This window comes from Aulonocara sp. 'chitande type north' Nkhata Bay, linkage group LG6, assembly GCF_057382095.1.
Source record: "Aulonocara sp. 'chitande type north' Nkhata Bay isolate Kocher_YH1m ecotype deep benthic linkage group LG6, A_spYH_male_GT1.1, whole genome shotgun sequence".
Classification (NCBI taxonomy): Eukaryota; Metazoa; Chordata; class Actinopteri; order Cichliformes; family Cichlidae; genus Aulonocara; species Aulonocara sp. 'chitande type north' Nkhata Bay.
In genome coordinates this window covers 14,311,733-14,327,311 of record NC_141349.1, presented here as the reverse complement: position 1 = coordinate 14,327,311, position 15,579 = coordinate 14,311,733, and the positions used below count along the sequence as shown (strand labels likewise).

At 42.0% G+C, this 15,579-nt stretch overlaps 1 protein-coding gene across 3 annotated transcripts; it reads left to right on the top strand.

The window, feature by feature from the left end:
- Positions 1–325: 325 nt before the first annotated feature.
- Positions 326–5,905, top strand: LOC147327457 (uncharacterized). Of its 3 annotated transcripts, none has more exons than XM_086297544.1 (3): positions 326–390; positions 818–2,209; positions 4,199–5,905. In XM_086297544.1, the coding sequence occupies exons 2-3, from the start codon at positions 1,335–1,337 to the stop codon at positions 5,190–5,192; spliced, it is 1,869 nt and encodes a 622-aa protein (XP_086153670.1). In that variant the 5' UTR covers positions 326–390; positions 818–1,334; the 3' UTR covers positions 5,193–5,905. The 3 variants fall into 3 exon arrangements, with proteins under 3 accessions (XP_086153670.1, XP_086153668.1, XP_086153671.1); XM_086297542.1 differs by having other exon boundaries at positions 329–408; XM_086297545.1 differs by lacking the exon at positions 326–390 and having other exon boundaries at positions 537–2,209.
- The last annotated feature ends 9,674 nt before the right edge of the window (positions 5,906–15,579 follow it).

Below are 15,579 nucleotides of genomic sequence, written 5' to 3'. Positions count from 1 at the left end.
GTGTGTGTGTGTGTGTGTGTGTGTGTGTGTGTCGGGCAGCAGCTGCTCGCTCCCTGACTCTTTATCCCTTCCTCTCACATATTCAGTCCTGCAGTGGCGGATGGGCTCGGTGCTCCCGCCTGCAGGAGCGCAGACATCTGAGCTCGTTAGTGCTAAAGAAAAGCTGACGGAAACACAAAGAGCTCTCCAAACAACAAAGCACGCTGTCGCTTTGGGACTGAAAGAGGGATTTTACAGCGCACATACCAGTTGTCAGCGATCCAGGAGCAACTTTGCTACTGTCTTTTTTTTTTTTTTTGCGTGCGCGTGTGTGTGTTGCAGATCTTCAGTATCTGGCTGCCTCTTTAACATCCTCAGGCTTTCAGCATCAAGATGATCCGCATATGCACAGTCAGTAAAACTCTCTGGGTCAGCTCTTTGTATTTATATTGTCATTATTTTACAAACTGCTATCTCATTTTTCCACCTTTTAACTATTTATGGTTTTTGTATGTCTTTTAACAGAAGCGGTTGCTTTGATTTCTAGGTGACGTGGTTATGTGGACTCTGTCTTTGTTCATAGCCTAGATGATTTTTTTGTCTAGGGGCACTTTAGGAAAGTAAAAAACTAACATTATTATTTTTTCTTATTCTTAATGAGGTTGTTGTAACTAAAAACAAATGACTGCAAATATTGACATACTTACTTAGGTCATTAAATGCGTGTCAGTGGTTTTCTGTCCAGGAATGTGTGATTTGCTGTTGCCAGTTCTGCGTAGCTGTTAATACAGCTACAGGTGAAAACAGCCTCTGATATCTGCCCGGTTTCTCTAAACAGATGGGACTGCATCACTATGACGGACTACAGGTGCGAGGAGGACGAGAGCGTGAGGCAGACGGGGGGTGGTTTGTATGAGTTTTCCCTTCCTTGAAGGTGAAAAAGACTGTTAATGTCTGGTGGTGGATTATCAGGTTCAGACAGCCACTCCCTCGAGGAACGAATGTACCACACGTTACATAAGAACTGCACTGGGACCAGTGTTGAACAGCGTCATGACTCCAGCTGACTCATAGGATGTGGCATAAGATGGGAAACCAAGGTTTTCATCTCTCTAAAGAGATTTTTGTCCACGCGCTTCAGAAGGACCTGCAGAACTCAAGGCAAGACTGTGGAACCTGATGTGACGTTTTTGATGAGGATTTCTCTCCTTTTTGGATTTTAATAATGTATGTTTTTGGCTTGTTCTTTTTCGTCTGTCAGAATGGATTTTAACATGGACCAAGGTAAACCCACCCAGTAAGCCATCCAGCTGAGAGATTTCCATATTTCTCTACTGCTTCCACTGGGAAACAGCATGGATCCTTCCCGTGACCAGCTGTCGGACTGGAGCTCAGTTGAGCCCACCTTCACCACACAGTTGCAGCACGACAGCGCTCAGCAAAAACTCAACCACAGCTACAGCTTCCACAGCGCTCTAAATCTGCCCGCCACCTTCATCCCCCCGACTGGCTCTCTTCATCAGCCTCTGCCCTCTAAGCTGCCCACCGCTGTTGTTCCGTACTCCTCCCTCATCGCCTTCCCTTTCTTGTCCACCACCTCCTCCTCAGCCATCAGGCAAACATCATATTCCTCTTTCGATTTATCCTTCACCAACTTTTCCTCGAATGATTTGGCAGACCTGGAGAGCATGCTGCTCTGGACCCTCCACGAGCCCAGCACCATTGCTTTGACTGTAATGTACAGCCTGTCATTCATTTTGGGATTCGTTGGCAATTTGATGTCCCTTCGAGTCCTCACCAGCCGGCGCAGTCGGCAGCTAGCTGGCGTGAGTGCTACACGCAGTCTCCTAGTAAACTTGGCGGTGTGCGACCTGGCTGTGGTGTGCGTGTGCATGCCCATCACCTTGGGAAGCCAGATCTACACCGCCTGGGTGTACGGTGACCTCTTGTGTCGAGCGGTGCCCTTCACGCAGGCTGTCTCGGTCTCGGCCAGCGTGCTAACGCTGACGGTGATCAGCGTCAACCGTTACTACAGCGTTCGATCGCCGCTCCGAGCTCGTACCATGTTCACCCGCCGCCGGATCTTGGCAACTGTTGCTGTGGTGTGGACGGTGTCCTCGATGATGTGCGCTCCCATCGCAGTGATGAACCGGCGTCGAGAGATCAGCTTTGAGACTTTCACCATCTTGGTCTGTCAGGAGGAGTGGCCTCAGCATCGTCTCAAACAGGGGTAAGTAATCAGCCTGCAGATCGTAGCAGAGTCCAATGACCTAGTTTGTATTACAAGATTAAGTTCAGTTCAGCCGTGAACGACACAAATGGAAATGCAGTCTGAGGTTCCTGACACAAACCCTCAGCCCTGAGTGCTGTTGGGCTACGCTTTTGTTGGATGTCCACCGCTTGTGGGGTTTTTTAACCCTCCAGCTCTGCTGCCAGGAATGAATGTTTAATTGAGCTCATCAGATTGGAGGAGGCATCACAGATGGCTCCTATTGGCTGTTCAGACTAGCTTTGTGAGTAATTTGTAATTTGAGGCAAAACAGTTTCTACACCCATGCTTGTTGTTAAAGGTTGCTATCCCTTGCCAGGAGTCCTATATTTATATGCAGGGAGCCACTTATCATGCAGAGGTGTCTGAAGAGTCAAATTGACAATTTCAACATGCTCGAAAGAGTCCAACTTCTTTTCTTCTTCTTCTTTGTTTTGTTTCCATTAATCATAGGTTGCCGAGTAGCTCAAAATGACTTCTGTTGTGTGCACTCTCCACTAGGGCTGTTCGATATAACGATATATATCGGATGACGATATAAAAACATCTAATGTTTCATTTTACGCTATTGTTTGTTTCGTGGTGTCAAAATAAACCGTTTACAGCAATATTTTTTCATCGTTTTGATGGTCACTGTAGTGGCTATATTAATTTCTTAAAGTTCTCTCTTTCTCTTATACTTAATATAACCACACTACGGACGGACAAGCGCCTGTTTTTATGCGTTGTGGTTAGCAACAACGACGGTAAAACCATCGCGTGTCCGCTTGTTTATGTTCCACATAAACCTTTCACAATAAAGCTCAAGATCCTGTTGAGACTTTTCAAAATAAACTGAATCACGTGAAAGAGTATGCAGAGTATCTACGGATGAGAAGTTAAAAAAAAAGCCGCCAGGTGCTAAAAAATAAACCTTAGACTCAAATGTTAGAACAGGGGTTTCCCCGCAGCACGCCGTGTAATAAATACTCACAAAGAAAACTTATGTCTAAAAATGTATCGTTTCATGCATCGGTTAAAACACTCGACTCCAGCTACATGACCTGCAGCTGGAAACACTTCACGCAAGTCGAGCTGCCAGAATTTACAGAAAATGTTACATTTTTGTGATTTATATCATTATCGGACGATAGAATTCTTATATCGGGATATGAGATTTTGGTCATATCGCACAGCCCTACTCTCCACTTTCATTTTAGCTTTGTAGCCATTGTGGCGACATTCATTGTCTGTGAATCCATTTAGCAGAGGTGATGATTATCTAACAATACCATTAACACTTTTCAGTTCTAAGACAATAATGCTGGTTTTAATCCTGCAATATTTATCCTTGTCCAACGTCTGTGAAAACAGGAATAAGTTGAACAGTTTTGAGAACAATCCTCTGTTTTCCTGACAGAGGATTGTGATCGTGGCTCAAGAGTTGGGCGTTTGTCTTGTAATCGGAAGGTTGCCGGTTCGAGCCCCGGCTCCGACAGTCTCGGTCGTTGTGTCCTTGGGCAAGACACTTCACCCATTGCCTACTGGTGGTGGTCAGAGGGCCCGGTGGCGCCAGTGTCTGGCAGCCTCGCCTCTGTCAGTGCGCCCCAGGGTGGCTGTGGCTACACCAGTGGCTTGCCATCACCAGTGTGTGAATGGGTGGATGACTGTGTATAGTGTAAAGCGCTTTGGGGTCCTTAGGACCAAGTAAAGCGCTATATAAATACAGGCCATTTACCATCTATACTTGCACTGCAATAGATTTAACTTTGAAATGTTGCTGCAATAAAAATATATCTTTCTCAATAGCTCCATTTGGAGGGTGCCAATGCGATACAAAATGTGAATGTTAGAATTCCACCACATAAACTGCACATAAAACTGCTGCTATGTATTTTAGGGTTTCAGAAAAGATTGAAATTACCATCTCATTGTTAATGTTTTCACTTCTTCACTTCACTTCCTCTGCAGATACAACGTGCTGCTGTTTGTGATGCTCTACTGTTTGCCAGTGACCTTTAACCTCACCATAGGATTCCTCACGGGCAGGCGGCTATGGGGAGGAAAGAAATCCACTTTCGCTGATCTTGATCCCCGAAGCCAAGCTCTTCACACCTCACGCCTTAAGATGCGTCAGAAGATTGCCAAGATGGTGGTGTGTCTAGTGCTTCTATTTGCAGTGTCCTGGCTGCCGCTCTACTTGGCCGACCTTTGGATTGACTGCGAGCAAAGGCCATCGTCTTGGCTCCTGCAGACAAGACCGTTTGCCCAGTGGCTAGGCCTGACAAACTCCAGCCTTAATCCGATCTGCTACTGTTTCATCGGAGACCTGTACCGCTCAGCAAAGGTCATAAGGACACGATACTACCAAAAGGTTGCCGCTCTTTTCAACTCCTCATCATTCTCCAGCTCAGTTACAGTGGTGCCTCCTGCAGCAGGGATAACTGACAGCAAAGTGTCGTCTGCTGAGCGCCGCCCTATCGCTGCTGCAGTGGTGGCGTCTGCATCCATGGTTACAATACCGAGGCTCTTGAACTTGGCGAGAGTCCAGGGCCTGGGGCAGAAGGTCAGAGACAGTTCAGACAGCCGAGCGGGCTCCGACCACAGCATCTCAGACTGGTGTCGGTCCAGTCCCAGCGTGTGCGACAGCTCCTTGTTACCCTGCCAGCTCCACGGCCTCCAGCACACCATACAAAAAGCAGACTTCCTGCCAACACGGAGACACTCTCTAAATGAGAAAGCTGGACCGTTACCTTTAGGAATCAGTCCTGTGGAAATAGACGTGCTACCTCCGAGGAGGCATTCGGGGGATAGAGTGTATAGTATGTCAGCTGATAAGAGAGACATCATTACTTTGGGCAAAGCTGCTTTCTGTTATGCTGGGCAGCACAGGAGCAAAACACCACAAACCTACTCTCTGGTTGGGGACACGGAGGATGAAACAACGGATATGACCAGCCTATGAAAACTGCAGTTTATCTGATGTATTGCTTCCTTTTCTCCTGCAGGCAGTATAAACACGCACACCGCTCCCAAGTTAAAGTTTGCAGTTAACATTGTATAATAATCCATGGCAAGAGTCAGTCGTTGCTTTTAGGATAAAGTGACCTGCTCTGTACTCTCTCCTTCTTTTCATGTGTAGAAGCCTCTCCATGTCATCTGGAGCACATGGGACCCAAGAGTTGAATTTGCAACAATAAGTTCTTTTATTTTTTTAAAGCATGTGGAGGCAGGAGCAATGGACTGATCAACGTAAGGCAACAGCCAGAGATTTATTTAGCCCGGGGTGAGAAAACTGGTTATCATTAAGAAGGATAAATTATGGAGCGTGCCATTACATGCAAGTGATATCATAGTTACAACAGCTTCTATCATTTGCATAAGACAATAACGCAGCAGGAGGTAAAGTGTCATGTGTCTCTGCTTTTCTTTGTTTTTGCTAATGGCTTTGATTGTATTTTGTGCTCACGGGTCATGTGGGAACAAACTGTATTATACACAGACTGTCTGCGAGAGTTTCTGACAGGTCTTCACTGAATAATGTTGCCATTAATGTCTGTTTTGCAATGTTAAATCAAGTCGAGAAAGATTTCAGGAAGGAGGAGCCACATACATTAAAGCTCTTTTTATCTAATTCAGCGTGAATCTTGGGAAGTATTATTAAACATGAACTTTTGCAAAGGGCATTGCTCTGCACACGTTTTTGCTTCATGCATTTACATAACTAAGTTGGCTGTAACCAAAGAATGGCTTTTATGTGAATATAATATAAATGTAATATAACACTGAATAAAACAGCTCTTCATTTTCTGGAGCCTTAAAAGGATGGACTGACTGGAAAGTGCAAGAAAAAAATTATGCCCGTGAACCTCCATGTGTACTGAACAATAGAGCTGTTTTTAACCCTTTAAGACCTACCATAGAACCAAGTCCGCCAGAGCTTATATTATATTTTTACATGCTGTGGAGCCATTTTTGGGAGCATTTCAAGTTGCTATACATCAATACAACCATTATAGCCCAGATTTTAATAATATGTATTCATTAAGTGCATAGTAATTACATAAATTGCAAAAAAGTGCAATAAACTACAAAAAAATTGAAAATCGTTTTTGATTTTTTGACATATATTTGTAGTTAGAGAAATTTAAGAGTCTTATCCCTCAAAACTGTAAATACAAAAAAGTTGCACAAAATAGTTTCCCATCACAGGAAAATTATTTTGAGTGTCTTCATAGTTTTATTTTTGAAATACACCAATTTTTATACACTGCAGGAAAAACGAAAATAAATATTATACTGCAAATTTGCAAAAAAGCAGCATATGCATCAAAATAAACTATTTCCAGCAGTGCAATATGAGTCCTAAGCATCCCAGAAACGACACAGAAAGTCATAAAGTCAAAGATAACTTTTAAAAAGAGCAGTATAGGCCCTGAGGCCCTGATCGCAAAAAAGACTACATTTCCGCGAAAATGACGTCACTTTCGGTTTCGGGCAGGTAATGGCGGAAATGCAAAAGTTCGCGCTGACGTCTATTCCAACGTAGGAAGTGTTTTGAACAGCTGATCAGATCGGTAAAGCGTGTTTCTGGAATATTATGTTTTTGTTCCTGCAAGCGCTTTTTATGCAGTTTTTGCAAAGCTTTATGTGGAAGGAAACCGTGACCTAGGACAAGCTGATGGCATCAGATGTAAGTACAACTCCTCCGGTTTCATATGCAAAAAAATTTTTTGCGCTAGCTTACGTGGTTGCAGTGCTACTGGGATTTAAAAATAGTTACGCATAACAGAGCGTTCCCGCTCCGATCGGCTCTAAAGGGTTAAGGAATGTAGACTGAGAAGGTGAATCTGTATACAGTAAATTCCCACCGTTAAGGAAAGTAAGGAGGCAGTCCCTAGTAAAAATACAAAACAAAACAAAAAAACTACTTAATTTTATTTTCTTGTGAGCTGAACAATAAAGAAGTAAAAAAGTAGAGAATTACTAAGGTTGTGTAAAAGGAAGAATTCTCAGTAGCCCAGATTTGTAACAACAGCTAAATTATTCACGGCTTTTAAATAAATAACTTTGTTAAGCTTTTCAGTTGTGTAAAGGTAGCGTCAAAAATACGTTTAAGCTTTGAGCAAGATGAAGCTATGTGCTCTATTGGACGATTAATGTCATTTGCACAAAAGTGAATATTTGCCAGGACCGGGTTTACATTCGACGTCCACTTTGTTAGGTACACTGCTCTGGTACCATGTTGGTACTTTTACTATCAGAGCTGCCTAAATTCTTTGTGGCACATATTCAATAAGCTCCGGAAAACATTCCTCAGAGATTTTGGTCCATGATGGCATGATAGCGTCACACAGTTGCTGCATATTTGTCACATCCATGATGAGAACCTCCCATTCTATCACATCCCAGTGGGGTTCTATCGGATTGAAATCTGGTGACTGTGGAGGCTGTTTGAGTTCAGTGTGGTTGCTCTCATGTTCAGGAAGATGGGTACACTGCGGTCCTAAAGTGAAGGGATGGACATGGTAGTGACACAATACAAGCTATGGTGTTTAAACAGGCTCAGTTGGTACTAAAGGGCCCAACGTGGGCCACGAAAATCTCCTAAAGCCTTATAATAACAGCAGCCTGAACCATTGATACAGTTGTCGTCATTCACATTCATCACAGACATGAATGTCATGGTAATGTTCAGCTTTTAATACTTTCTTTGAATTTTTCTTTTTCCAAGGAGAAATACTAGTTCAGCATACACCTTTGATGACTTAAAAAAAAAAGAAAAATTGATGTCTATAGAGGAAGTTGGCATAAATTTAAGCTGATGACGCTGTTTAGGTTCATTCACCAAATTCTGCCTTGATCCCGTCTATGTTGGAAATCAGCTGTGATCCCTCATCTGCTTATTACTTTTTTAAATTCCTGAATCCATAAAGAGCAGTGAAGCTGAGAGCAGCACAGCCTGTACACAAAGAAAACACATCTACTGGAGCTAACAACACACATTATTAACATCATTTATTTTTAAGTGATTCTTTCTCCCACATGCTTCCCTCTCACTTCTCACTTTTAGCCTCTGTGGGTAAAAAAAAGGTTCGATGAATAAAAATATTTCCAGGGGGAGCAGAACATCACTAACAAGTATTAGTGCTGCTGAAGTAAAATTGGATTGGTGCTGAGAATATTAAGGGTATGCAAAAAGCATTTTAATTGCTCAGACGTGGGAGTTTGTTGTTCATCAGGCCCCGCGTATTTATTTTTCAGTGAATTTCAAACGGTAGAATAAAAATGCCACCCTACGGCCAGAAGTGGCTACTGAGATTAGAACAGGTGTTTGAATTTTAAAAGGGGAATCAGAAGAAATAGTTGGAGTTTAGCATTATTCAACATTTAAAATGCCACCATCTAGTTTTGGGATCGCTCCATTCTTATCGATTGTGTAATTTTGTTAAAAGCAGCCAGTCTCCTGCTGCAACTGAGACACAGGTTTCTGCAGTTTTTCATGCATGAAGCTACGCTGAAGATTTCCAGGGAACATGAGATACGCTGTGCATAGAGCAGAAAATGAAAACCTCAAAACAGAGTGACAGATTTAAACCTCTTGTAACTCTTCAGGTTCATTTGATATTTCTGTGAAGGTTCTCAGTCATCCAGGTCATTGTAGTCTAAAGAGCTTGGAAAGAAAAGCGTCTGGATTTCTTTAAGTTTCTTTAAAGATGTTTCACCTCTCATCCGAGAAGATTCTTCAGCTTCTTCCCGAAACCTTGGCTCATTGTGACCCGCACGTGTTTTCACACTTTGTCTTGTGTGATTAGGTAGAGGATCAATAGAGGGTCCATGACCCTCTTGAGGTCACTCCCACAGGGCTTAAAATCTCGGAGTCTCCACCAATTGCTCTTAGAACTGAAGAAGCTTCTCAGACGAGAGGTGAAACGTCTTCAAGGAAACTTAAAGAAGTCCAGATGCTTTTCTTTTCAAGCTCCTTAGACTTCATCTGATATTCCAAAATTCCACAATGTTAAAGGGTAAGTTCATCTGATTCACAAAACTAATAATTTACTTTCTTTCTAAGCATGAGGATTATTGTGGGTTAATTCAGGAAGTCTGCACAGATAGCCCTGAGTAGATCAGTTTTGCTTTAGCACCGAACAGGCCTACAGTCAGCATTTTTACAGTTTTTTAAACGAGGTGGGAAAAAAACTCAATTAAAAAAATTGAGTCGTGGCAGGTATTTTAAAATGTAGATTAATTAAACCAAAACTAACTGCATATTTACAGATCACTTCTATTTCTCTCTTAAAAACAGACCAAAAAATGTGTTTGCAATTGTGGAGAACTGTCACTTGAGAAAATGATTCTTGTTATTGTAACACGAATCATTAGTTTTATACCCTAACTTCGTGTTTAAGCAGTGGGTACCTTGTTGAATAAAGAAACGAACTCCAAAAAAGCTTTAAAAGTTCATGAAACAGAAACATGCGCACAGAAGCACACAGCAAAATCAAATCTACCCCAAGGCTGCTTCCAGTTGTGTGTAAGACAGAGGTGGTGAATAGCATGAACTCCTTTGACATCAAGCTGCTAATCACACTCTTGTCCTCACAGCGAAGGCGAAGTGGTAGAACACTCAAGGCATCAGACTGCATTGAAACCGTCCTATTTATGTCTTCGGCTTAGGTTGCGTGTACCTTAGAAAATCTTAATGCCATTATGCTGTGACAGCGTCTTTCATCTCCCCCTCTCTCTTTGCTTTCATCTACCTCTCTCACTCTCTCTCTCTGTTAATGGAGGGCATGTATAGTAAACTACGTGCGTTTAGTCTTTCATTTAAAAGAAAAAAAGGAAGCGAAAGAGTTTGTGCATGGTCACCTGTAAGACACATGGGTGCACATATTTCACAGAACTGCAGCACTTCTTCTCAGAACAACTTTAGTTTGAGGATTGTTTAAACTATCTTCAGCTAACAGGGACATGATAAGTGTGTGTGTGGTTAAGTGTGTGGGTGGGCGAGGGGGTTAAATACACAGATAAAAGTTCCAGGATCCCTCTTCAGTGTTCTCTCGTCCCCTCAGGCTTGATTAATTCTTAATGCATTTCAAACTATCAGAAGGACTTGTTCTTTTATCAAATGAATGACAAAGATGTTGATGGAAGGAGCCATTCAGGGACAGTCTCATCATAAATGTAAATGCACTCCGCTGCACAACTGATGACTGATAGCAGAACAAGATGAATACCCCTAATTTTACTTGTCAATCGCACCCAAAAAGTTCTTTATACAATTATTTTTACCCTTAAACCACTTTGGTGAATGTTTATGTTAAAGTAGCTTTGTTGCTGTCTGCTAACTCCATCTGTTAAGTTCCAACTTTAACTTCTGCAACTATAAACTGAAACACAAACAAGGTACGGTGACACTCAGCCACATTGCTCCATAATACTATGAGTGGTGAAAAACTCCAGTGCATCTTTAACAAGTTATACACCTCATGAGTTATTAACTGAGGTTTCTGTTGCACAAAAGGACCAAGAGCGTGATAGTAAAGTGTAAAATGCAGGACCAGGAAGACCAGACTGACTCTAAACACCACCCAGGAGCCAGAGCCTGATCTTCAGCAGCTAACTGAGGAGGAGCAGTCATTACCTGCACCTGTTTCTGCAGTAGAATCACTCTGAAGTCTCTTAAACACTAGAACAAAGACTCTCTGTGTCCTCATGGGATTTGTGGTCATGTGTGAGACTGTAGCCTTAGGTGTTTAACCTGTAATTATGTGACAGTACATTTCAGGATATGTTGCTCGGTAATGTAAATCTAATGTAACAATTTCCTTATAGTACCATGTTATCCCAGTATAGAGCTTCATGAAGGTTTACTTGTGGTCCTTTTCCAAAAGTAGTACAAAAAACCGAATACCTCCCGTTCATTTTCGCTGAAGGACTCTCGCTGTTGTTGTTAGGTAGGTTTAAACAGAGTTTTGCACACCACTTGAAATAGAAATGAGTGACTGAGCCCATCATAGGAAGCTCAGGACCCTCCCTAAAACCAATGCAAACTTTGGATATTGCCACGACTGTAATTTAAAGTTTGTCAGCCTTTGGGGGCTCAAGCAGTTTCCTGTCTTGCCTGTTGGCAAGCAGCACATCTGATCAGGCCCCTCATCTGTGAAACCAGCTGCCAGTTTGGGTTCAGGAGACAGAAATCCTCTCTATATTTAAGATCAGGCTTCAAACTTTCCTTTTCCTTGAAGTTTATAATTATTTCTGGACCAAGTGACCTGGATCTGAGGGAGAACTTCCCATGATGCACTGGCTGTTCTTCTCTATTCTCCTGTTTTCACTCCTGAAACATTTACTGGCTGATATTTCATGCCATTTACATCTGTGCTCTAATTCTTTTCTCTTCTATCTCCTCCTCTCTGCTCATCCAGTCACATTAGAAGGCTATCCCTCCCTGAGCTGACTCCATTGGAAGTCTCTTCCTGTTTAAGTGTTTAAGGGGGGGCTCGTCCTTCCCACTGTTGCCAAGTGATTGTTCATAAGGGATCATCTCATTCACTCTAATAATTTAGGGCCTTTAGCCTTACAATATAAAATGCATTGAGACAACTGTTGTGAAATGGTACTATGTAAATACATTTGGATTCAAACTGATGCAAGTCACAGGCCATGGCTTTTACGGGCATCAAATAATCAGAATCAGAATACTTTATTAATCCCTAAGGAAATTATGTAGACATGAAAGGGCATAGTGTGTCTATCGTCAAAACAGCAAATACAAGAATTTATTTTGGATTAATTCTCTTTTTTTCCTCAAACAGCTTTTCAGAGACCGGAAACATGTGAAAAATACATGGCCAGGAGCCCTGAAGCTGCTCCAGAAGTTTATAAAGTTTGAGAGCGATTTCCATAAATCAGGAAACATATTTTGCCATCACCAGTCCTAAAGTACTCTCTTAAATACCAATTACACACTAATTTTCAACCATTTGCTCCATCACACAATTTCAGTAAACATGCTGTGCACTTCCCTCCAAACTGTTATGGTGCTATATTTCTCATAGTGTCCGTAAAATAGGCGCATACTTAACAGCCAAAATACTTGTATGTAAAATCCCAGATAGAATTGCGGGGTCCTCAGTTTCATGGCAGGTCTCTCCCTTGCGAATCGTCATCTGATTCCTAAAGCTGACGAGGATGTGATGGGCACTTACGCACTCAGTTTGAATCGACATTTTCAGACATTCCGAGGACTCACAATGAGGCACTTCAGCTCATCATTGCTTCATTTTTATTTTTTTTCAGTTGTCTGCCCTGTTCGGTCCTCTCAGATCTCTTCTCCATCTCCGCTTGCTTGTTTATGTTTTCTCTTTGACTTTTTTCTGCCTCTTCCTACCTCTCTTCCTCACCTTCTGTTCTTGTTACTTCCTTTCTGCTTGCGTCATTGCTGTACCAGTGTTAGAAGTCATGCTAACAATAGCCCGCTTCTCTTTATTTTTCCTCCTTCATCACCATCCTCATATTCCCTTTTTTGGCAGTAAGAGAAGGGCCATTTAACACAACATAGCCGGAGGGATGTGCTGCACACGAAAGACACAGGAATAGTAAACTCCAACTGCTGTGAAATAATAAGCATAATGGCGAGGCTCTTGTTAAAAACAGCTTACAAATTGCATAGCCCCAAATTTCCCTCTTTTTTCATTGATGAGCTTGTTTACAAAGACTACATCCAACTGCTAAATTATCGATAAACCTTTACAGCCATTAGGGGAAAATTAAACTTTGCTAGAGCAATAAAACTGTTGCTTCAGTTAATTCTTAAAAAAACGTTTTATAAGGTTGCACGCATCTGTCCATCTGTCCGACTACAGGGTTGCAGGCTGAAGAATTTCCTGCACAGATGTGCTCTGCAATCCTTTTTATTTGGAGGAAGATTATTGTTTCCATCTGTTCTGGTATATACAAAGCAGGAATGGCAGCAGTAAGACCCCTGTACAGAACAGAGAAGGCCTCAGTGGCAGCAGACTTAGAGTTAGAGACAGGGGTGGGGAATGGGTTGCAAATTGGCTTGCACAGATGCAGTTTCAAGACTGTGATGAAAGAGCAATTCAGGACACAGTAGACTGAATTATTTTAATAAAAAGCAAGCTTTGCAAAGTCCAAGTGTGAAATTGTCATCATTCACAGGTTTCACCCAAAAAACAAACTCAAAATCTAAAGTCTGTGAACGAGCCAAACAAGCCGAAGAAGTTCAAGAGCACACAGAGGGAAAATAAGGAGAGGACACAACAAGATGAGTAAATGCACATTCAGAAGAAAACAATATTTCCTAACTTAAGCTTCACGTCACTACTGAGTATCTCTACAGCCTGTCAAAGAAAGAGTGGATGAGCTGGTTCTTAAATATAAGGCAGGAGACTCAGCCAGGGGCTTTTTGAGAGAGCTGCCCTCGGGCAAACTCAGGGAAACATGGACTCGCCCACCCGGGAGCATCAAGAAAGTAGGAGGGAGAGCAAGGATACTGCTGGGACCGTGTAAGAAATAAAAGTAAAAATCCAGAAACTGGAGTAAAAGAAATACAAGGCATCCGACAACACATGAAGCATAAATATAAGGCAGATTGGAGGAAACAAAGAACTATATATACACAGAATGCAGATCTGACAACAGGACTGCACGTTTGTTAAATGTGTAAACCACTAGACTATTAAATCACCATAAAGAACTTTAAAGATATAACAGAAAAATGCTGTAGAAAACCAGAAAACTATTATTACTTCCTCATCAGAAGTGCACATAGCATGCCAAGAACTATAATAACTCAAGTTAATACAATATTACTCGCGCACTCGCGGTGCTGATGTGTATTCCTAACATTACAGCTGCACATTAGAGCTCTGAAACTCTAAATTGTATACACTTAAATTTTAAGGATTACTCAGTGTGTTCTTGTGTGACACTCAGCCTAATAAAGGAGGTGTAGAAGTCGCTTTAATTTGTCACCAGATCAAAGTGAAATTCATTTTGTTGACTACTAGGTCAGAATAGCTCCAGAACAGCCCGCATCACATGGCTGACGCAGAGTTCAGTGTTACAGCTACGCATGAGTCAAGCTGTTCAAAGTCAAGGATGGATTAAGCTGTCCTCTTGACCTGTTTGTTCCTTGTGACACATTAAGCTCACAAGAAATAAACAGAATGTTCTGGCAAGACTCAAAGGACGCTACTAGACGTTCAGCCGTAATAACACAGGTGTAACAACTCTGTGATGGGCCCCGGGGCTGGTACTTTTTTGGACCCCTACCCCCATGTTGTACCACAACAAACACAGGGCCTCGCTTTCTCTTTCTCTCACATCTTTTGATCTTTTGAGAAACATTTATTTAAACTTATTTTATGACCTCACATCGTCTTCCACTGAGGCAGATACAGATTTAGCCTTGCCAGAGTAACATGAAGATAAGTAGTGACAATGTTTCAGTGCTTAACAAAACCAGAAACTACTCTCTCCATCTTTCAGCCCTTGCAGCAAGCAAAGTTATTGACAGTACTGCTCAAATCCTAAGTCCAGGTGTTATCCGGTCGTTAAGTCTGACGTCACTAGCCGTGTCTGGGCCTAAACTCCGCTGCAGGTCTATATATCAAACGATCACTATGGCATTACTGAGAGTTGAAAAGTCTTTCATCTTTAATAAAATGATCAGCGTTCTGCTCTACCAGGTGTAACAATTGAGTTTAACATCCAGGCATCCATGAAAACGGAATTTATGACATTTAAGCTTAATTTATAACAGTATTTATAACAGTATGTTTGCACTGAAGCACCGCAGCAATTTCCTAATGTTGTAAACCCGCTCAACATTTGGCAATAAAACCCTTTCTGATTCTGATTAACGGAGTTAGAAGTTAGCAGGAAGTTAGCTCGCTAGCTTCTATCTAAATACAATATAGCATGTCCTGACTGCGGGGTTTTGGAAACAAATTAAAACGTACAGCTCTGCTATCACTTCCAACATAAATGAAGACAGAAAACTAAACAGCAGTGACGTTTGTAGGGTTCCTGAAGTTTGGCTAGCTGGTATATAATGATGTGCTACGTGACCGCTAGCGACACAGCTATGTTAACATAATATAAACAAGCTAACTTTTTTTCCACTCGATAAAAGTTAACGTGAGTGTTCTCGGTGGTCAGGAACAAATGTAATCGCATGGCAGGATGCTGTAAAAGGACCAAACTTCAGCCAGGAGAACAACTGAGATAATCCATCCACAATACGAGGTTAGTCATTCATATACTGCTGCATGGGCTGGGCTGTAGTTACATCCTAAGGTTTTAAAAACTGAGCTTAAATAAAT

Coding starts and splice junctions, on each gene's coding strand:
- LOC147327457 (XM_086297544.1), top strand. CDS start 1,335: ATGGATCCTTCCCGTGACCAGCTGTCGGACTGGAGCTCAGTTGAGCCC. Junction 2,210..4,198: donor CAGCATCGTCTCAAACAGGG/GTAAGTAATCAG, acceptor CTTCCTCTGCAG/ATACAACGTGCTGCTGTTTG.